General features: G+C 36.7%; 4 protein-coding genes and 1 pseudogene across 6 annotated transcripts; 2 read left to right on the top strand and 3 right to left on the bottom strand.

Annotated features, from left to right (window-relative positions):
• Positions 1–1,868: 1,868 nt before the first annotated feature.
• On the bottom strand, positions 1,869–3,384 carry LOC111462645 (serpin-ZX-like). Its single transcript, XM_023106313.1, has 2 exons — positions 2,914–3,384; positions 1,869–2,783 (listed from the first exon to the last, which is right to left on the bottom strand). The coding sequence occupies exons 1-2, from the start codon at positions 3,301–3,303 to the stop codon at positions 2,007–2,009; spliced, it is 1,167 nt and encodes a 388-aa protein (XP_022962081.1). The 5' UTR covers positions 3,304–3,384; the 3' UTR covers positions 1,869–2,006.
• Positions 3,385–5,487: 2,103 nt separating this feature from the next.
• Positions 5,488–6,792, bottom strand: LOC111462733 (dof zinc finger protein DOF3.4-like). Its single transcript, XM_023106449.1, has one exon. The coding sequence runs from the start codon at positions 6,661–6,663 to the stop codon at positions 5,911–5,913; it is 753 nt and encodes a 250-aa protein (XP_022962217.1). The 5' UTR covers positions 6,664–6,792; the 3' UTR covers positions 5,488–5,910.
• Positions 6,793–7,819: 1,027 nt separating this feature from the next.
• Positions 7,820–11,712, top strand: LOC111463004 (annotated as a pseudogene).
• A 2,713-nt stretch (positions 11,713–14,425) lies between these two features.
• On the top strand, positions 14,426–17,422 carry LOC111463005 (probable transcription factor KAN4). Of its 3 annotated transcripts, none has more exons than XM_023106834.1 (6): positions 14,426–14,899; positions 15,009–15,085; positions 15,988–16,024; positions 16,123–16,225; positions 16,868–16,958; positions 17,108–17,422. In XM_023106834.1, exons 1-6 carry the CDS (start codon positions 14,626–14,628, stop codon positions 17,324–17,326), a joined length of 801 nt encoding a protein of 266 aa, XP_022962602.1. In that variant the 5' UTR covers positions 14,426–14,625; the 3' UTR covers positions 17,327–17,422. The 3 variants fall into 3 exon arrangements, with proteins under 3 accessions (XP_022962602.1, XP_022962603.1, XP_022962604.1); XM_023106835.1 differs by having other exon boundaries at positions 17,111–17,422; XM_023106836.1 differs by having other exon boundaries at positions 17,114–17,422.
• Positions 17,423–18,223: 801 nt separating this feature from the next.
• Positions 18,224–20,166, bottom strand: LOC111463003 (protein JINGUBANG-like). Its single transcript, XM_023106833.1, has 2 exons — positions 19,256–20,166; positions 18,224–18,921 (listed from the first exon to the last, which is right to left on the bottom strand). The coding sequence occupies exons 1-2, from the start codon at positions 20,099–20,101 to the stop codon at positions 18,451–18,453; spliced, it is 1,317 nt and encodes a 438-aa protein (XP_022962601.1). The 5' UTR covers positions 20,102–20,166; the 3' UTR covers positions 18,224–18,450.
• Positions 20,167–20,632: the final 466 nt, after the last annotated feature.

Raw genomic sequence — 20,632 nt, forward strand, 5'->3', positions numbered from 1 at the left:
AAAAAAAAAAAAAAAAAAAAAAAAAAAAAAAAAAAAAAAAAAAAAAAAAAAAAAAAAAAAAAGTTAGATACGTTGTTGATTAATGTGTTAATGAGAGAGAGAAAGATGGTAACATAAATATTGAAATATATATATATATACACACTGAAGTTTATTAAGTGTTGTGATTTGATAACAAAAAAGAATATGATGTTTTTAAATAATAGTAACCAAAATATTTTGATATTTGATTAACATAATCGATTATAACATAAGGTATGATTGACTAAATTGCGTTAATGGATTATAATCATAGTAATGTATAATTTAAATGGACTATAAAGACATTTTTTATTATGTTTACCACAATAATTGGGATGAAGATTTAAATTTAATTTTTTTTACTAAAAGTTATAATACCTTAACCAATCAAATTATATTATATTGCATCCCACATGTAATTACTTTTAAAAGGCTACAGTGAGTGGGAAAAAAATAAACTTTACCCATATAATAATGATTATTTAATATTTATACACTAATTATTTAAGTTATATTATTATTATTTATCTTTCATATATTAAAATCCTATCTATACGGTAGGCATCAGAAAATTATTAATAATTTATTTTAACAATACACTCAAATTTTCAAAAGCAAAAACATTAAGACTAAATTTAAATAATATTCATAAACTATCCCTTAAATTTATTTAAAAATAATATATATTAATTTATTGTAACAAAACCTTTGAAAATAATAAACTATCCCTTAGAGTTGATTTTGTATCTTGAATTTTGATATGGATGTTGTATGTCTTTTAAACCGCACAAAATTTTACCGTATTTTTTTTCACCTTTTTAATGTTTTGTTTTATTTTGATTATGTTTTTATTTGTGTTTAATTTTCGTCTTTTCATCGCAATCTGATTTCTCAAAATCCAACTCAAAACCCCGAAAGTTGGGTTGTGACATGTCTCGTCTACTCTTCAATACCCATTCTGTGTGATGTGTTAGATGATACACCGTTCTCTTAGGTCGCATCATGACACTCGTCTAGGCCCTCGCGTGGCTAGATGGACGCTACATGATGATCGCCACTTCTCTTGTCGTAACGTGAGAGTCACAACCTACTTTATGTTGTAAATTGTCATCAGTTTTGATTTGATTTAGAGATCTTATGACAAGGTGGAATTGTTGTAAATTGTCATTAATTTTGATTTGATTTGGTTATTTAGATTTGATTTTGTTTTTGGATTAAATTTGATTTGGTTATTTAGATTAAATTTGATTTGGTTATTTGAATTAGATTTAATCTTAGTTATATCAGAGATTTGATTCTGTAATGCTATATAACGAGAGACTTCTCCCTCTCTTCCGTATATCCATTCCTAACAAGTGGTATAGGGATTTGGGAGAGTTTTTGGGGTCACTTTGTATCTGTTGAGTGACATATTGGTGAGAGCCTTGGTAGTGTGATATTGAGACATTCACTTGTAACACTTTGTTTGATTAGTGATTGGTTGCTATCCGTAGATATAGGGGAACTTCTTCTCTCCGAACCACGTAAATATCTTGGTGTTTTTTCTTTAATTCCTATCATTGGTGTTGTGAGTACATTTGTTCCGCTTTCCCACATACAATACTCTATTTATAGTAAGTTTGTGATATTCTCCCCAATCAAACTAGTGGTCGTCCTCAATAACTTACTTAGGGCACAATCACTCCATAGATTATGACACAGAAAGATGAGAGTTCTGAAAACTTATCTTCATACTTTAATTTATACAAATGATGTTAAAGAACAATTAACAAGAAAATTTTGTAAAACACAGCTGGGCAAAACAAACATAAAACATGCCACAATTTGTAAAACAAGAAATAACACGTAAAGATCACTATGCAAAACATGTTATAGATAATACATATAGATATTCATATGACAGGCTAAAACATGCCTTTGGTAGCATTAAGTGTTACTACATTTTATTGGAGCTATTTAGGTTCATTCTTTATGATTGTGATTATTCAATCTTCAAGAGGGTTTAACACCTGCCCAATAAAAAGTAAAGTTCCTGACTTATCTTCCCTAATCAAGTACAAGAACGGGTGATTGGCAACGAACTCTATCAAACCTATAGGCGCGCTCATATATTGTATAACAGCAGCTGAAGAAGCTGCAGCTTCGGTGCCTTCTTCATTAACCTCAATAAACGCCTTGTGGAATATTTTAGAAATACTAAGGTTTCGAGCCATTGGGGGCTCCACCATTTCTAGCAACCCTCCTTCATAGAAAGGCAGCACCAATCCTAGCTTCTTTAAGACATCGGAAACTTCAATCCCAAAGGAAATTTTGAACTTTGGAATCATAAATTTCCCCAGCTCATGTTTTCTACGTGGAATGTGGCGGTCGATGAACCCAGGCTCAGAATCTAACTTTTCAATCAAACTTCCCAGTCCATCCTTGCTATCTGGGAGAAAGAAGTACATAGAAAAACGACGTGGGTCAGAACCTTGACTGTACGGCAGTGCAAGAACCTTAAACCCATCGAACACAGCTACATATTGGTCCTCCTTGTCGGTCATAAAGGGCGCTTCAACTGAGCTCCCATCAACAAGGTAGAAATCACGCTTCACTGTTTTCGAAGCATCAAATTTCTTGTCCCATGCCCCTTTGAAGTAGAGTGCGTTCGCAAGGATGAGCCTAGTGAAACCGTCCACTGATCCAGGGGGAAGAATCTCTTTGATAAGTCCATTAGTGTTTTTTTCAACCCATGAGTTCACTAAAGAGATCACTTTATCAGCCTTTCCATGCAACCAAAGAAACAAATAATACTTTATTACAACACAAATATCTATATATCCTTAATCTTTTCCATCCTTGAAATTTATTTGATTATAAATAAATAATTGCAAACATGAGTAAATCAATTACCTGTTTGAAATTGACTTGACTGAGCATGGCCTTGTAATATTTGTCGACAACCTGTTGGAAAGAAGGCTTGAGAGAAATTGATTGATCGATCCAAACGCCGTTGGCAAATGCGAGGCGAGGTCCGCCGCAGGAAGAGGCATCGGCGAAGACCTTGTCTATGATGTGAGAAGCGAAGGCGTTGAGGTTGTCGACGGAGTTTGATTTGAGGAAGGATAGAAGTTGATCCAGCGGGGGGCCCTTGGAGCCGGCAGCGACAAGGCTGAGAAGCACGTAGATTGACAAGGGGGATATCACAACGTTGGAACCCTTGGCTTCGTCGTGTTGGAGAATGCGCTTGGTGATGACCATGGCGACGTCGCCATGGTTTCTGATTGCTTCTTTGATGTCCATTTCCGGCAGCAGGAGGGTTGGTTCGAGATCGATGAATCAAGTCGTTCAGTAGTTGAGATGGGATGGAAAAATCAGTGCATGAGGTTGGGAGTTAAATAATAAAAGGAAGGGGCCCACCTTAGTACCTTGGTCGCCAACCGGCTTTTGACTCGCATCTCACGTGCGTTGCGCGTGCAGAATATGCTTGCGCGATCGGTGAGAGAAGTGAGGTTCCCTTAAATCTTTTATTCTTTTCTTAAAATTAAATTTTGACCATAAAATACTACAGATTTTATAAGTTCAGGTGTTTTTAATAAATTTTAAATTAGTTTTTATCAAAAAATTATTATATAACGTATGACTATATTTTCATATTCTTCTATTATTCGTTTCTTTCACTTCAATCCTCAATTATTGGTGCAAAAATTCTAGTAATGTTAAGACCAATCCGTATAAGATTTGCTCCCAAAGATAGATTAACTAAGGATTTAAGAAAAGTTTTTAAAAATTCTAAAACTATTTTTTCAAATTCCTGTAAATCAAATCCCTAAGATATTTCAAATATGCTCACGAATTTAAGAAAGGTAATTTATTCAACGAAGGAACCTTAAAAAGATTATTAGAATAATTTAAAGATATAATATTTTTAAATGGTAAAATAAGATAGGTTGAAAGTCTTGAAAAATAAAGAAAGAAGAAAAGATAGGTTGATATGTTGTTGATTAATGTGTTAACAAGAGAAAGAAGATGGTCTCATTTTTTTTCCTATGTAACATAAATATTTAATATTAATACATTATATTATTATTCTTCTATTTCTCATATGTTTAAATCCTATCTATATACTGTGTATTAAAAAGTGAAGTCTATTTTATGGAAGAAAATATCTTTAAATCTTTATAATTTTAATAATATCTTAAATTTTTTAAATAATCAAAAGAATATCTTTGTACTTTTTTTAAAAAAAAAAAATTAACTATTTTTATCATTAATTTTATATAAAAATAGTTAATAATTTATTTTAAAAATATACTTAAAATTTCAAAAATAACATTAATATTCTAAATAAAAACATTAATAACAAAGTAACTTTAATATTCTCAATTTTTTTAAAAAAATAGTATATATTAATTTATTAGTAACCAAGCCTTTTAAATGAAAAAAGAATTAAATTAAATGTTAATGAAAACCTTTTAAATGAAAAAATAATTAAATTAAATGTTAATGAAAGTTTATGGCATTCCAATTGAGATCAGTGACAACTAGTCAAGGGGTGGACACAATGTTCAAGGCAGTCAAAGTTTGTGAAGACAATTAGTCCCAGCAAGGTGGAGGAGCAATAATAATGGATGCTTCTTCAAATTTTACTAATTCATTAAATAAACATCATAATGAATTAAAAAAAAAAAACCTATGAATTCATTGATTGGGTGTGCATAAAATATTATGATAGGAAGAAAAAAAGAATTCTTTTTTGGGTATAGATAATGAGTGTTGGGTTGGTGGGCAGTGGAGGCGAAGGGGCAGGAGGGGGCGCCCACACCGCTAACATTGGTGCGGTGCTGTGAATTGTTTAGGCAATTAAGTAAAGGTATGGGGCGCGGGCGGTGTTTCCGTTCCCATTGCCCCCCTAAACCCCCACTACCAATCATTCTCAATGACACGTTTGGTCTCCTTCTCTCTCCTCCATGCTTTTTCTTTCTCTCTCCTCGTTCAACAAGAGAGGAGAAGAAACGGCGTCGTCGTCGTCTCTACTAATCAGTCAAAATCCATGACTGATGCCCTCTGTTTTTGTCTCTGAATTAAACAACACAAGGAACACTGATCCATCAGTTTTTCAGACCCTGGTTTCTTCTTTTCAACCTTTTTCAACAAAACAAGACCCATAGGATTTGTCTCGGATCCATGGCATGGCTGCCTGCTGCCCTTTTTCCATGGATCCGAGCTGTTGGGAGTATAAGCAAAGGCAGTGTTTGAAGCCATTAATTGGTATGTCGGATGGTCCGAGGATTGCCCTCGTAAAGAACACAAACCTAATACTTCAATATATATATATATATATATAGTAACTTGCAAGATACTTCACCCATTTGTGTCCCAAACAAATCGACATAATCATTTGAATGCTCTGTTTTGTGTTCTTTTAAATTTATTGGTTTGGTTCAGATTCAGATTGAGATATGGAAACATGAAGACGATGGATGATGGCAACCAAATAACACAATTTGTATAAACAGATACAAAGGGAAATCTCCCAGGAAACATTCGTTTTTTTTTTCCTCTGTTCCTTCAGACATAGTTGACAAAACCCCAAGAAAAAGGAAAGAAAAAAAAAGGCGGCCTAATAATGACAGAGACACCGTTCCACCCATAAGGCCTATGCTCTCAATATCAGACCAAGTCTTCGTCTTTTTGGCTGTATCCTATCAGTCTCTATTGTACTATCTATACCCAACAAACATTTACCGGCAGAAAATAAGAAAAACCCAGAAATTGAATAAGGTAAGATTCAGAAAGCCACTAAGAAGAAAGAAACAGAAAAAATGATGGAAATTAGAGAGCATTTGATTTTGGAACACGAAGCAAAGCATTGAAATTGTTGTTGTTGTTGTGTGTCGTTATACTATATTACTTCAAGCTCTTGCCTTGCATGGAAATGGCAAGGTCTGGCCAACCCAGCAAATCACCGTCGACAACTCCGCTGTTTCCGCCGTCGCTGGCATTCATTTGCCACGTGTTGTAAGAAGACGTCTCCGGAGCCACAGCGGCGGAGTAGCTTCCGTCGAGATCCCCAACTTCAGGGTAAGTGCAAGTGGTAGTACCCCACAATCCCCTGCCAAGAGCGAACCCCATATCGTCGAAAGTTGCAGGGGCATGACCCGACCCGGAGGCAGAGGCGTATCCGCCAAGAGCGAGGAATCCGGAGGCTTGGGAGCTGAGCAAAGAGGTGAAGGAGCCAGGGGCGGGCATGGTGTCGTTGAGATTGACATCAACGACATTGATGTCATTGTTGAGGGTGGGAGCGGGGAGAAGAGAAGCAGAGGAGGAGGAAGCAGAGGTGGAAGATGAAACAGAGGTGGAGGAGACAGAGGCAGAGGAGGAAGTGTTGGTGTTGTTGATGTTGTGATAGCGAGAGCGCTTGGAGTTCTTGCGGGAGCCGCCACCGACGGGGACGTCGCGGAGAGTGCCACCGTGGGTCCAGTAGCGGCGGCAGGACTTGCAGAAGTGGCGGGGCTGGGAGAGGTTGTAGTTGTTGTAGTAACAGAACTTGGTGTTGAGGGAGTCGCAGCGAGGGCAGGGGAGAGGGTCGGATTGGGGAGGGGGAGGGAAGGCCATGCTGTGTTGGGGCCTACTGCTTCTGTTGGCTGCTTCCGACGGCATTGGGAGTGAATGAATGGGAATGGGTCAGACAGAGTTCAGAGTTCAGAACTCTCTCAGCTTCTCTCTGTGTGGAAAGAGACAGAAGATGGTGAAATGGGAATGGGGGGAGGGATGGGAGTGAGCTTAAAGAAAGTGAGGACATGGGGTTTTTATTTATTAATTTTTCTATATTTTTATTTTTGGAAATAATCATCAAAATTAATGTTTTTGTAAGCTATTTGTTTACATTATGAATGGAGTCAAAAAATGAGTTGGGAGAGAATAATGAATGTCGGTGAATGTGAAAGAAAGTAATAATGAGAGGTTGGATGGTGTGCGCCATTTCCTTTCTTCCCTTCTCCACCTTTGCATGCTCACCTCACATCTTAGGAATGATATCTTGCTCACATCTTAGGAATGATATGTTAGGAATGATGGTCGACGAAGACGCAGGTCTTAAAGAGTAGGAGTGCGAGATCCTGCCGTTGAATTTGGCAACAAAACATTTTTGTAAGAATATGAAAACCTTTACTAAACATTTTAAAAACTTTCGGCTCCAAAGAAAACCCCAAATAAGATATTATCTACTCTTGGATTTTGAAACACAATTATATCAACCTTATTCTTTTTTTATTTATTTATTAAATGATTAGATAATTATCTTTTTCTTTCTATTAAATACACCCGCAATTTAAATAATTATGTATAGAGCGAAAATTTAAAATTCTGTGGTACTAGAAATTTTGGGGGGAAAAAAGCTTTATTTGAATATAAGAATGACATATGGGATAAAGATTTAAAGTTTAGGGGCACTGAATTTAATATATTTGATGCATTGGATGGCTAGTGATTTAGTTCCATGAGTTGTGGATATAGCCCAAAATGGATTGATGGTAGCTCTAAAAGAAAATGAACAAGAATGAGTACTCCATACATGAAACGGAACACTTGGCCCATAAGTAGGCCCATCAAATTTTGATATCTAGAATGAAAGAAATAAATGTTTTAGCGTAGAAATGGATAAATATTCTAAATTCAGATGCAAAACGTGAGAAAATAATATCAAATTAAGTGAGAAAATAATACTTTTAATCCAAATTAAGCATTTGCATAGAATATTTAGCCCAAAATTCTCTTTATTTATGTATGTATAGTGACTGTATTTTGTGTGGATTAAGGGGAAGGTTAAGCAGCATTGTGCTTGGAAGAAAAAAGTCGTTCAGCTTCAAGAATGGCTTGGGAAGGGGCATCTGCATTAGCTTTTTCTCTGCGTCAGTGACTTGTCGTATCAGGACAAGAACTGGGTCGCTTCGTTTCTTTGCTTGAATTTTGGCTTCACTCTGTTTGTCTGTCATCACGGCAGCTCCATCTTCCTTCATATCTGAAAATTTCAAGTGTGGCTTCGAGGCTTTGGCAATCGGCGGCTGGCCCAGACTTGTTCTACTGCCAGTTCTTTTGTTACTTTCTTGATCTTGATTCTTGCCAATTAGGAATTTTCCTAGCAAAATTTGTAGTGGGTAGGTGTTGTTTCTTGGATCAATCGCTGGGGGGTTTACTTTCTCACTTCGTTATGTTGCTCTCTGAATCATTTCAGGTTCCATCTCCTGAGAAATGGATGAAGTAGGCGATAGTTCCAACAAATGGGCAGAAGATGTTTATTGGAGCCATTTTCAGTTCATCCACTTCTATCAAATTCTTGCCGGTGGTTGTGAGCAGCAACTTGTAGGTTTTCTTTGATCTTCCCTTTTGTCATTTTCAAAACTGGGTTCTGCATTTTATGTTTCATTATGAATAGACATTAGGTCTTTGTGTGCTGATAGGATAAAGAAGTTGTGAGTCTCGAGAGTGTAGTAACAAAGTGACTGAAGTGTCGAACAAAGAGTGTACTTTGTTCGAGAGCTTTAGAGAAGGAGTCAAACCTTGATTAAGGGGAGACTCTTCTAGGACTCCATAGGCCTCAGGAGAGATTATATGGTGTACTTTGTTCGAGGGGAGAATTGTTGGGAGAGAAGTTCCACATCGACTAATTAAAGGGTTGATCATGAGTTATAAGTAAGGAATACATCTTCATTGGTATGAGGCATTTTGGAAAAACCAAAAGCAAAGGTACGAGAACTTATGCTCAAAGTGGACAATATCATACCATGTTTGATGCACTCATTGTCTTCCTTTAATGTTCTAAACTTGTGAGATCTCACCTCGGTTGAAGGAAGGAAAAACATTCCTTAAAGGGTGTGGAAACCTCTCTCAAGCAAACGCACTTTAAAACCTTGAGGGAAAGCCCAGAAGGAAAAACCCAAAAATGACAATATTTTCTAGCGGTGGACTTAGGCTATTACAAATGGTATCAGAGCTAGGCATCGGGCGATGTGCCAGCGAGGACGCTGGCCCCCCAAGGGAGGTGGATCGTGAGATCTCACATCGGTTGGAGAGAGGAAAGAAACATTCCTTCTAAGGGTGTGAAAACCTCTCCCTACTAGACGTGTTTTAAAACCTCAAGGGGAAGCCCAGAAGGGACGAAACAATCCTTATAAGGGCGTGGAAACCATTATTTCTTTGACCTGAAAGTGCATTAAGTATCTCTTACCAGCTCGTCTAGCAACTTGGCAACTCATATATACAATATGAGCTGCAGGTAATTCCAAACAAATTTTCAAGCCATTTGAAAAATAAACTTCCACCAACTGTATCTCTTAAAGGTCCCAGTGGTGCAACATGGGATGTGACATTGTCTACCAATGATGATGAATTACATTTCAAAGGCGGCTGGCAAGAGTTTGTGAAGGCTCATTCTCTGGAGCTGAATGATCTCTTGGTTTTTAGGTACAATGGAGCGTCACAGTTTGATGTTTTGATATTTGATTGGAATAGCTTTTGTGAGAAGGAAACATCATATTTTGTAAAAATGTGGGAGCATATAAAGACTGACAGTGGCTACCAGGCTAAGAGGAAGTTTATAGAACCCTCCTTGGATGGCTTTGATGCTAATACTAACAATGGCGCTGAATCTGCTTCCTCCGAAAATATCATAATTGATGACAGTACACGTTGTGTCCAAAGATACAAATTTTAGTGTCCAACCAGAGGCTTTCTACGCTGAGCCTATACGAATGCAAACTAGAAGAAGGCAACAAACTCCAAATGATGCAGTAATTATGACAGGTAGTTGGAGAAGAAGTTCTTTAAGCTTTTAATCCTTCATTCATATTGTTCCATGTTTTCTTCTGTTGACCTTAAAAATAGTGAATGAATAATAAGAAAAACTAGACTTATGAATCAGAAGTTCAGTTAGCTTTTTGATATGGTATCTAAGCGTGGACTTTGCCAGAATTTGATGTGGACACTACTCCCGTCAAGAAAACTGGGTCGTATACTGAGCGTTACGTATCGAATCGGAAGGCTATTACTGAAGATGAGAAGAACAATGCCCTGATGTTGGCGGAAGCAGCAGCAAGTGATGCTAGTTTCAAAGTTGTTATGCGACCTTCACGTGTACAAGAGATTCTTTCTGGTAAAACTATCTTTCTGTTGCAGAGATATCTTGTAGCTACTTCCAAGCCCATCGCTAGCAAATAATATACGCTAGTAGATATTGTACTCTTTGGACTTTTTCTTTTGGGATTCCCTTCAAGGTTTTAAGATGCGTATGCTAGGAAGAGGTTTCCACACCCTTATAAAGAATATTTTGTTCCCCTCTTCAACTGATGTAGCATCTCACAATCCACCTTTTTGGGAAACAATGGAAACCTCTTCCTAGCAAAAGCATTTTAAAACCGTGAAGGAAAGGCCAAAAAGGACAATATCTCCTAGTGGTAGGCTCGGATGGTTACTGGAACGGTCAAATATAAGAAAAGCTCGGCAATGATTTTGTTGACTGAGCATGTTCATCAATTTTGCAGTTTCTCCCCAATCAATGGGTTACAAAAAGCACCCCCTTTCGCAACCAAGAGGTAATACTGCGTGTTGGAAAAGATGAATGGCCAGTCAGATTCAACTTCAACTCTAGGCGTCAATTTGGTGGCCTTACAAGTGGATGGAAACATTTTTCCATAAGTAACAATTTAGAAGAATTTGACGTCTGCGTCTTTGAGCCTGTCACTAATCCAAGTGGTCCTCCTGTGGTTCTGGAGGTCAAAATCTTCCGCGTTGTTGCACATGTTGTCCCTCTCACTCGCATGCCATCAAACACCAACCAAATGCTAATCAAAGCACCTGAAGCCTAATGTGTGCCAAGTTCCCCAAATCTTCAGTGCCTAATCTGTATAACTCTGTAAACATATGATGCTCTGTGGCTGGGACCTGTCCTTTGCTGCCATTTAGTTGATGCCATGCTAGTAGAATAACCTGTTTATGAGCTTAGGAATTTTAGCAGAGCCATATGTACTGATGATGGGGAACGATTTGAATATACAACAGAGTTGATGGTCTGATAATCATATTCTTGATAAAAACTCTGATTTTCCTAAGTAAAAAACAGAGAGGGGATGGAAGATATGTCTATGAATCCCCGAGTGATGAGTGTATATTTGAAGTTTGAAGGCTCGCGGAGGTTGGGGATCACGTGGGTTAGCCATTATTCAGACCAATACACAGAGGACAAAATGTAAATGTGGCAGGCTATGGCTGGGGGGAAGGGATTATGCAGTCGACTCAGAATTGGTCATGTGCCAGCAATTCTTCCCCATCCTGGACGGTTCTTTCCTCACAAAGCTCCAATGGTAAATTATGACCAAGTTTTTGTACATATTCTGTGTGCAAGGAGTCGTGCTTGGTGGTGATGGCAGCTGCCACAAACACTCGCACACACTCACACACACAGCATTATATTATATGCTTCTTTTTGCAGTCGCAGGTGGGAGTTGAAAGGGAGATGGGAATTTGTTCAAGTTCTCAACTTTTTTCTTGTGCGCAATCGATGGGGATCTTGACATTGGGGAGTTGTTTGTAGCCTTTTGTTTGAAATTCTCGAGGGCTATGAGGAGGTACCTTTCTAACTTCTTACATTTTTCACCAAGCATGCTTTTGTTCTTCTGTGGTCCTCCCCACTTCTGCTCTCTCTCTCTCTCTCTCTCTCAAAAAAGAACAATATTTTGTCTTAATTATTTGATCCTCCTCACTTCCCTCCCTTTGAATATAACAATATTGCACTGCCCTCTCTCATTAGGAAACGGCAAAAGGCAAATAGATATCTTTACATCGTACGTTGGGCACATGTGCTTGTAGGTAACATAATAATGCACCTTATGACCAATATTTCTATAGTTTTTTAACTCATATGGGGCCAACCACTTTGTGTCTATTTAGTCACTCAACGTTGCAAAGTTGAATATGTCAAAGCTATTAGACATGGGACTGAAAGTAAGAGGGCCTATTAGATGCAAAACTTTAGTACTTGTCAGATACTTTTTAAAGATTAGGGATTAGATCGATACAAACTTAAAATTTCGAGTACTAGCTTAGTTATGATTAAGTATTCTTGAGGTTTGAATTTCATAAGAAAATGTGTCTTAAACTTGTGGATTTGGCTAATTCTCGAATCTTACCTAAGTTAGAATGAATTAGAAGGAAGCAAAGAAGCATTAGGAGAGTTGACACATTGTGGAAGAGATCCCATATCGATTGTAGAAACGGTTAGGAATCATGACTCTCTACAGTAGTATGTTATTGTCCACTTTGAGCATAAATTCATGACTTTGCTTTAGGTTTTCCTAAAAGGTGTCGTATCAATGGATATGTATTCCTTATACACCTATGACCATTTCTTAAATTAGCCAACGTGGGACACCCTTCCAACAATCCTCAACAAAAACTGGACAATATCTACTAGCGATAAGCTTACTTGCTTTCAAAGTCTCACACGGCCGGGCATTGAAGTAATAGCAGTGAAAGAGAGAGGGATTGGTTTGTGGGTCAGTTGGGGTATTGAGTCTGGTACAGCAACACAGCTCTTCAAACCTAAACATGATGAAAGAAGGGACATGATGGTGAGCAGGGAGAAAGAAGAAGGGGTCCCATGGAAATGCATTGGCCTCTCTGATTTTGCGTATTAATTTCGAAGGGTCCACTCTTCTTCCTCCTTTCTTAACTTAACACGCAACAAAAATGTACTCATTTTTTATATCCTTTTGAATGCTGTGGGACAGTGGAGTAATGGGTTTGTTTTGATGAAGAAAAATATGTGTATCATTACTCATGCTTTGTCCCATTTATCTCACCTCTGTTGGTTGTAGATGAGGCTTATACATACATCCCATTTGAATTGCAAGTACCGCAACACCCGAGTCTGTCTCCCAACATCAGATATCCAATTTGTTTAATATCTGAGAAACTGCGGTACAGCAACCATCTTTGGTCAAGCAGCATGATTCACCTGATATCTCGCTCAACAACTAGATTCAAGTAACTGTGCCTACTAGTCAAAATAGGATCCCGCCTCTTGACCAAAGGGCCAACCCACCTCACACACTCCCGTTCTCTAATGCGTACATTGAGACTGAGCTAGTTAGAGACGTTGGGGATGCGAATATAGGTTGTGACAAAATTTCACAGTAAAGGAAAACAAATTATTCCCTGACCTTTGTGGATTAAAAAAATAAAATATGATAAGACAAAGGCATAGAATATGGAATATGATCCAATAAATAAATTATTTTATTTTATTTTATTTTATAACAAGAAAATATAATGAATTAATTAAGGAGGGCTTGCATTTCCCGGAGAATCTAGAGCGCATCAGCCGCTGACCAAATAAAAAGCTTTTAAAACGGAAGAGGATTAGATTAGTTAATTAATGAATTAGTATTAAATTTAGGGACATAATTATTAATTAATTATTGCATGGAGGGAAATAAAACGGGAATTAAAAATGGGAGGTCACGTGAGGCACGCGGATGATTGGACAAGGAATAATTGGACACGGAGAGGGAATATTGGGAAATTAAGGATGCATCTTAAGCTAAGGCAGACAAATGCCACCTGTTACTTTCAAATTAAAATATGCCATAATATTATCCTTTTTTTTCATATTAAATCAATTAATATTCTTAGCTCTCTTTCATATCTTTTATGAAAAATATAAATATATAAAAATAAAATTATTGCAATTTTTGAGTTCTTATATATATATACTGTATTGTATTACTTTGGAGTATAAGCTCTCCTGGTCTTGTTTTTGGTCGTGTTTTTGGTTTATTCAAGAAAGATGTATTCATTGTTTATAAACCTATAATTATCTCTTTAATTAGGAAACGTGGAACTCTCTCTCAACAATCCTCAACACTCTATAGAAATAAAAACAAATAAAGTAGAAACGACATCTCTTTCTCAGTGACATTACAAGGATATTAAACGAATGAAATTGGGATATGTATGAAATATAATTAAATATGGTCACTTTAAGGTTCTCTATGAAATGAGGTATAGAATTGAGCCACTATAAAGAAGTTTCGAGATTCATAAAGGAAGCTTCGAATTCATGTCCGTCATGGACTGAGAAGGGGAATTGAATTCTCCCAAAGCTAATTTACCATTATTTTTAAGTAGTTCAATGATAAAACGGTCAACTATACATTGGAATGCAAGGAATGAAGAAAGTAAGCCATTGGTACAAAATGGGGAAATTTTGTTTAAATAAATGAAGTGAAAATGAAATTAATAAAAGCGATGTGAAATTAAAAGGGTCACAATCACTGTTCTGTTGTGTTCGTGTTTGTGTTGGAAAAGCTGTCTGATCCATCATCTGTGAGTATTAAATGCACACACAACTTTCAACTTTTCACTCCTTTTCCTTCTCTCTCTCTCTCTCTCTCTGGGGATTTCTCCTTCTGTGGGTTTGCTTATAAATCCATCATCGTCACACCTCCCTTCCTCTAAAGCTCCCATTTTTCGAAACCCCTTTCTCTATCTCCTTCTCTCAAATCATAATCCACTCATAATATCAAAAGGGTCACCACCTTTTTCCTCAATCTCTTCTCCAAACCATTCATGTTTACCTCCACCCATATGATCACCAACACCACGGCACCGCCCTTGCCGGACCTTTCCTTGCAGATAAGCCCACCCTCTGATTCCGGCAGCAGCGGCAGCGATCTGACCCATGAGAATGCTGCGTTTCTTCTTCCTCCCAAAACCCATTTCAAGGGAGATGCCAAAATGGGCTTTGGGATTAAAAGAAGAATTAGAGCTCCAAGAATGAGATGGACCACCACTCTTCATGCCCATTTCGTCCACGCTGTTCAGCTCCTTGGCGGCCATGACAGTACATATTTTATTTTATTTTTATTTTTATTTTTATTTTATTGTTGCTTTTTCTAACTCATTTATATGATTTTTTTTATTTATTTTTTCTTCCTTCAATCAATCTGCAGGGGCAACACCAAAATCTGTACTGGAGCTGATGAATGTCAAAGATTTAACCCTAGCTCATGTAAAAAGCCATTTACAGGTCGGTTTTTTTTTTTTTTTTTGGAATAAGAATTGAATTGTAATGGTTCTTGAGAACAAAAAAGTGAGGACAAAAGAGAATCAAGAGTGTAATCTTTGCCCAGTTGACTATTTTTTTTTTCTTTCTTTCTGCTGTTTCTTTTAATTTCTTTTTTTTTTTTTTTTGGAATAAGAATTGAATTGTAATGGTTCTTGAGAACAAAAAAGTGAGGACAAAAGAGAATCAAGAGTGTAATCTTTGCCCAGTTGACTATTTTTTTTTTCTTTCTTTCTGCTGTTTCTTTTAATTTCTTTTTTTTTTTTTTTTGGAATAAGAATTGAATTGTAATGGTTCTTGAGAACAAAAAAGTGAGGACAAAAGAGAATCAAGAGTGTAATCTTTGCCCAGTTGACTATTTTTTTTTTCTTTCTTTCTGCTGTTTCTTTTAATTTCTTTTTTTTTTTTTTTTGGAATAAGAATTGAATTGTAATGGTTCTTGAGAACAAAAAAGTGAGGACAAAAGAGAATCAAGAGTGTAATCTTTGCCCAGTTGACTATTTTTTTTTTCTTTCTTTCTGCTGTTTCTTTTAATTTCTTTTTTTTTTTTTTTTGGAATAAGAATTGAATTGTAATGGTTCTTGAGAACAAAAAAGTGAGGACAAAAGAGAATCAAGAGTGTAATCTTTGCCCAGTTGACTATTTTTTTTTTCTTTCTTTCTGCTGTTTCTTTTAATTTCTTTTTTTTTTTTTTTTGGAATAAGAATTGAATTGTAATGGTTCTTGAGAACAAAAAAGTGAGGACAAAAGAGAATCAAGAGTGTAATCTTTGCCCAGTTGACTATTTTTTTTTTCTTTCTTTCTGCTGTTTCTTTTAATTTCTTTTTTTTTTTTTTTTTTTTTTTTTTTTTTTCATGTTCGTGCAGATGTATAGAACAGTGAAAGGCACAGACAAAGCAACCGGTAATTACAATAGATTTTGTTTTTTGCAATTTGGATAAGAACGAAAATGTTTTCTTAAAAAAAAATGATGATCTTGGATAGTTGACTTAAATTTGCAGACACAGGCTTGAAGAACCAAAGTCAAGAAATTAATGTCAATGGAGCTTCAAAGTGTGAGAATTCTAACCCACCACTTACAATGCGGAAAAGCCCTAATCAAATGTGAGTTCATTATCCAATCTCATCTTTTTTTCATCACTCCAATTTGATGCCAAAGAAACTTAAATTTATTTAAATTTAAGAAATGGTGAGATCCCATGTCGGTTGAGAGAAAAAACGAAACATTTTTTATAATAAGAGTGTAGAATCCTCTACTTCTTAGTATACGTGTTTTAAAATCTGATGACTATAGCTCAAAATAAACAATATCGACTAGCGGTGGGTTTAAGTTGTTACAAATAGTATGCTAGCTAACGAATGATGCAAGGCACTAGTTGAAACAGGGCTAGACCCTTTATACGGAGAGGGTAACAACAATATGCAATCAGCCAAAATAGACAATATATACTAATCGTAGGCTTAGGCTGTTACAATTAGTTACTTAAACGTTAACTTCTTTCACGAAAGATTTTAAAAATATGTATCTACGAGGAACCCCTTAATTATTTCTTAAATCCTCATTAAATCCAGGCAATAATTCACAAACCCCACCTTAAAAAACTCGACAAAATCTTGAAGTATTGCTAATACGAGGATAACTTGATGTTAGAACTGAAAAAGAAAACAAAAGTTGAAGTAGACGATTAGTGTGTTAAATTAATGCATTTAGTGGGCTAATTGAGGATTAAATTAATGAATGATCAGCTGGAACTTGTTCTCTTCATCAATGGAGACAAATCGGGAGATGACGAGCAGATGGAGTCAACATAGCAACAACAGTATTGGAAACAACCAGGTTCGAATCTCCATATATCTATATTTATATATATATATATATATATACAAAACACAATACAACATGTCTATAAAAAACAACCTTAAACAACAAATGGTTTAATTTTTTTTGTGTTTCTCTTGAAAAATAACCACAATAATTATATCCACCAGCAGCAGCAGCAGCAGGACCGACAGAATGGAGACGCAAGCATGAAATTCTTGAGCGGCGTGAAGAAGCAGAGGTTGGAAGGTAGCTGCTTGTCGTTGTGTGATCATAATAATAACAATACTGTGAACTTAGACTTTAGCCTGGGATGCCCTAATTCTCTAACCATCCATTCTAATCCTTCTCAAATGCTAAACTCAAAACAAACCCTTTCTTTCTAGGGTTTTCATTATACTTATTAACCTAATTAATCTTGGTTTTCTGTAATTTCGTTCTCTCAACCTCTTCCTTTGTTTATATATGTGTTGGATTTTTAATTTTGGTTTTTATTTAGAAATTGGGTGTTAAATTGTTTGATATAATTCAATTTAATGTAACTCACTCAAGCTTTTGGATTATGTGACCATATTTAATGTGATATCAAAACACATCTAGGGCCACAACCCACAAACACAATGGCTGCTATAGTTTGTACCCTCACAAGGCCCACACCCCTATGAAAAGAGCCCATACTCTTCTCAAATCGAGTCAAATTATGTAATAGCTCTAAATGTTGTCCGCTTTAGCTCGTTCTGTATTACTTGACAATCTTACTGTTTCAAAACACGTATGTTACGGAAAGATTTTTACACTTTTATAAGGAATACTTTGTTTTTCTCTCCAACCAATGTGAGATCCCATAATCCACTTCCCTTGGAGTCTGCCTTTTCACTGACACACCACTCAATGTCCGACTCTAATATCATTTATAACCACCTAGTCCATCGCTAGCAAATATTATCTGTTTTTGCCCATTACGTATTGTCAGTCTGCTAGGAAAAAGTTTTCACACTTTTATAAAAAATACTTCATTATTATTTCCAACCGATGTGGGGTCCCATAAATTATGATTAGACGGTTCATTTTGTCTATTTAGTGATCGATATATATTCATATGGTGGGAATTTAACTAAGCATCTTATTGTCATTAAATTACAAATTTGATCTATAAATTTTTCATCATAAGGTTGGAAGTATGTTTAGTGCTTACGTGTCCCATTTAATGATGTTATGAACTATTTAAGGGTCAAATCGACCAAATTAATTAAAGTTTGGTTAAGAGTTGAAGGGCAAATCTGTAACTTAACTATATTTTGGATTGAATAGTCTTTAAGTTCAATCAAGTACTTGAAAGCAGATATAATGCTTAAGAACTATTGGTAATAACAAATTTCTCGCTATTTTTCTTTCGAAAATCATGACTTTTTCCACCTGTCATGACACCTACATGCAAACTATACAAACTAATGATATGGTTTCACCCACGTGGCAGCTTGCCATTTGCCCGATATCCAGATTCCAATCGTCAGCCTCCAAGGCTGTCGGAAACCCCCCACACCTTCACCGATCTGTCCAGGCTACCACTGTACACAATCCACCGCCGACCGCCGTCTTTACACCGGCGGCAAGGATCTTCCTTGACAGCCAAGCATTTAACGGGTCCAGTATGACCCGTCAGCACCGATACACACGTGTGGAAAAGCCCATCTCTCCGCCACACGCATATGGTGTTATCCGCCGCACCGCTGAGTACCATGCAGTTCCCGGCCGTCGCCAGGCAGAGAACTGCTAGGTTGTGCCCCTTTAGGGACCCACCATAAGTCAACCGCTTTTCCCTCTCCCAGAAGTTGACCAACCCATCCGAGGATCCACAGTACACCACCGTACCGGCGGCGTTGACTGCCACCGCCGTCACCGCACTATTTTGCTTCACCAACGTTTGTTCCAATGTGTGTTTTGTTGCGTCGTTCTCTTCTTCATGTTGCCTCCGCCATACCTATTAAGGAAAAACAGATTAATTATATTTATAAACTTAGTTGATAATACTTTTTTAAAAAAATTAAATTTTATTTCACTAAATGATTGAGAGAATTTTAAACTGAAAAATTATAAATAATTGGAAAAAAAAAAAAGACAAACACAAAGCACATGGAACTAATTAAAAATAATTAATCCAAATTAGAATATAATCACCACCTAACACACAAAGATAACAGATCCTAAAAGAAACTATACATTGAATCATTAGTGTATTTATTTTTATAATGTTTGAGCTTAATTTGATTTAATTCATATTATTATTTAATTAAATCTTGCCAATTAGTTGTTACCTTGGCGGTGCCATCGGCGGAGCCGGTAATGACCAAGCCATCGGAAGCCGCGACGATGACATTCACGGCGTCGTCGTGGACAGTAAGTGATTCAAGGCACTTGGAATCTGAAATTCTCCATACCTTCATAGTTTTATCCCAAGAAGACGAGTACAATATCGTCTTATCATCGCTCAAGCACAAGCACGACACGGCGTCGGCATGTTTGAACCAGAGCCGGCTCCGGTTCCGTCCCACAACGACGTAGTTTTGAGGATTAATAGAGCTTCTCAGTACATCTCTCAAAGCAGGCAGCGTTCCAGCCCGCCGGTAACCGCCACTTGGGTTCTTCGGAGTCTCTTTCCAGACGCGAATTTTCCCGTCCTGGTGACCGGTGAAGATCTTTTCGCCGGAGATTATAATCGCCTTAACTAATCCGCTGCTCGATTTAAACCCAGTAAATTCCTTAAGGTTTTTCCATACACGTATGTTTTTGCTGTCGGAGCCGGTGTAGAGAAGCTCGCCGGCGGTGGCCAGCGAGTACACGTGACCTTCCTCACGAACAAGAGACCCAATGTGAGAACTATTCTTATTACTACTATTATTCCAGTAAACGTCGCCGTTTTTGAATTCCGTAAAACAGGGAGATTTCGTACGGGGATAAGTCTGATTCCACGGCGAAAATATCGGTGGTGAACCGTCGCTACTCGGCCGGCTATTGGCGGAATCAGAACTAGCCGGCGTCGGAAAATCGCCATCGTCCTCGATTACCATAGAGATTTTGAGATCGGAATTTTGAGTTAGAAAATTCCCAAATTTCATATTCGTAAAATTGGTAGTATCGATGAACATCCCTTGTGTTTTCATGTGGCAATGTGAACGCAAACTCAGAAATAGAAATTAAGAGGAAAATGAAGAACAAATCAAAATCAAGGCGTTGGGAGATTGCATGAGACTAAGGGATTATATAAAATGGAAGAAAAAGATTTGAGGCAGAAGATAGTGACACGTGTAAGGAAGAGACACAATAAATTAAGTCAATAATTGAAATTATGTGCCCAAACAAATCATTAAATAAGAATATTACTCCCCATTTTTATATTATACTCCACTTTGTCTCAAATTCTCATTTCTTTTCTTTCTTTCTTTTTTTTTATATTTTTTAATTTTTATTGTTGTGTGGTTAGAGTGGATTGCCACTTTTTTTTTCTTTTTAATTCTTTTTTAATTATATAATTAGAGTTGGCGATAAAAAAAATACAGCCATCCAATTATTTTTATAAATAGTGAATTACATTTCATGTGATATTTATTTAATTAATTAAAAAAGAGGATTAAATTGGATGAACTAATAGTGTGGGGGAGAGGAAATGAAAGTGGTGATGCAATGGGTTTAAA

The sequence above is a fragment of the Cucurbita moschata genome, unplaced genomic scaffold, assembly GCF_002738365.1.
Source record: "Cucurbita moschata cultivar Rifu unplaced genomic scaffold, Cmos_1.0 Cmo_Scf00027, whole genome shotgun sequence".
Classification (NCBI taxonomy): domain Eukaryota; kingdom Viridiplantae; phylum Streptophyta; class Magnoliopsida; order Cucurbitales; family Cucurbitaceae; genus Cucurbita; species Cucurbita moschata.

Coding starts and splice junctions, on each gene's coding strand:
- LOC111462645 (XM_023106313.1), bottom strand. CDS start 3,303: ATGGACATCAAAGAAGCAATCAGAAACCATGGCGACGTCGCCATGGTC. Junction 2,784..2,913: donor GTCAAGTCAATTTCAAACAG/GTAATTGATTTA, acceptor TTGCATGGAAAG/GCTGATAAAGTGATCTCTTT.
- LOC111462733 (XM_023106449.1), bottom strand. CDS start 6,663: ATGCCGTCGGAAGCAGCCAACAGAAGCAGTAGGCCCCAACACAGCATG.
- LOC111463005 (XM_023106834.1), top strand. CDS start 14,626: ATGTTTACCTCCACCCATATGATCACCAACACCACGGCACCGCCCTTG. Junction 16,025..16,122: donor AGGCACAGACAAAGCAACCG/GTAATTACAATA, acceptor TTAAATTTGCAG/ACACAGGCTTGAAGAACCAA. Junction 16,226..16,867: donor CGGAAAAGCCCTAATCAAAT/GTGAGTTCATTA, acceptor ATGAATGATCAG/CTGGAACTTGTTCTCTTCAT.
- LOC111463003 (XM_023106833.1), bottom strand. CDS start 20,101: ATGAAAACACAAGGGATGTTCATCGATACTACCAATTTTACGAATATG. Junction 18,922..19,255: donor CCGCCGATGGCACCGCCAAG/GTAACAACTAAT, acceptor TTTCCTTAATAG/GTATGGCGGAGGCAACATGA.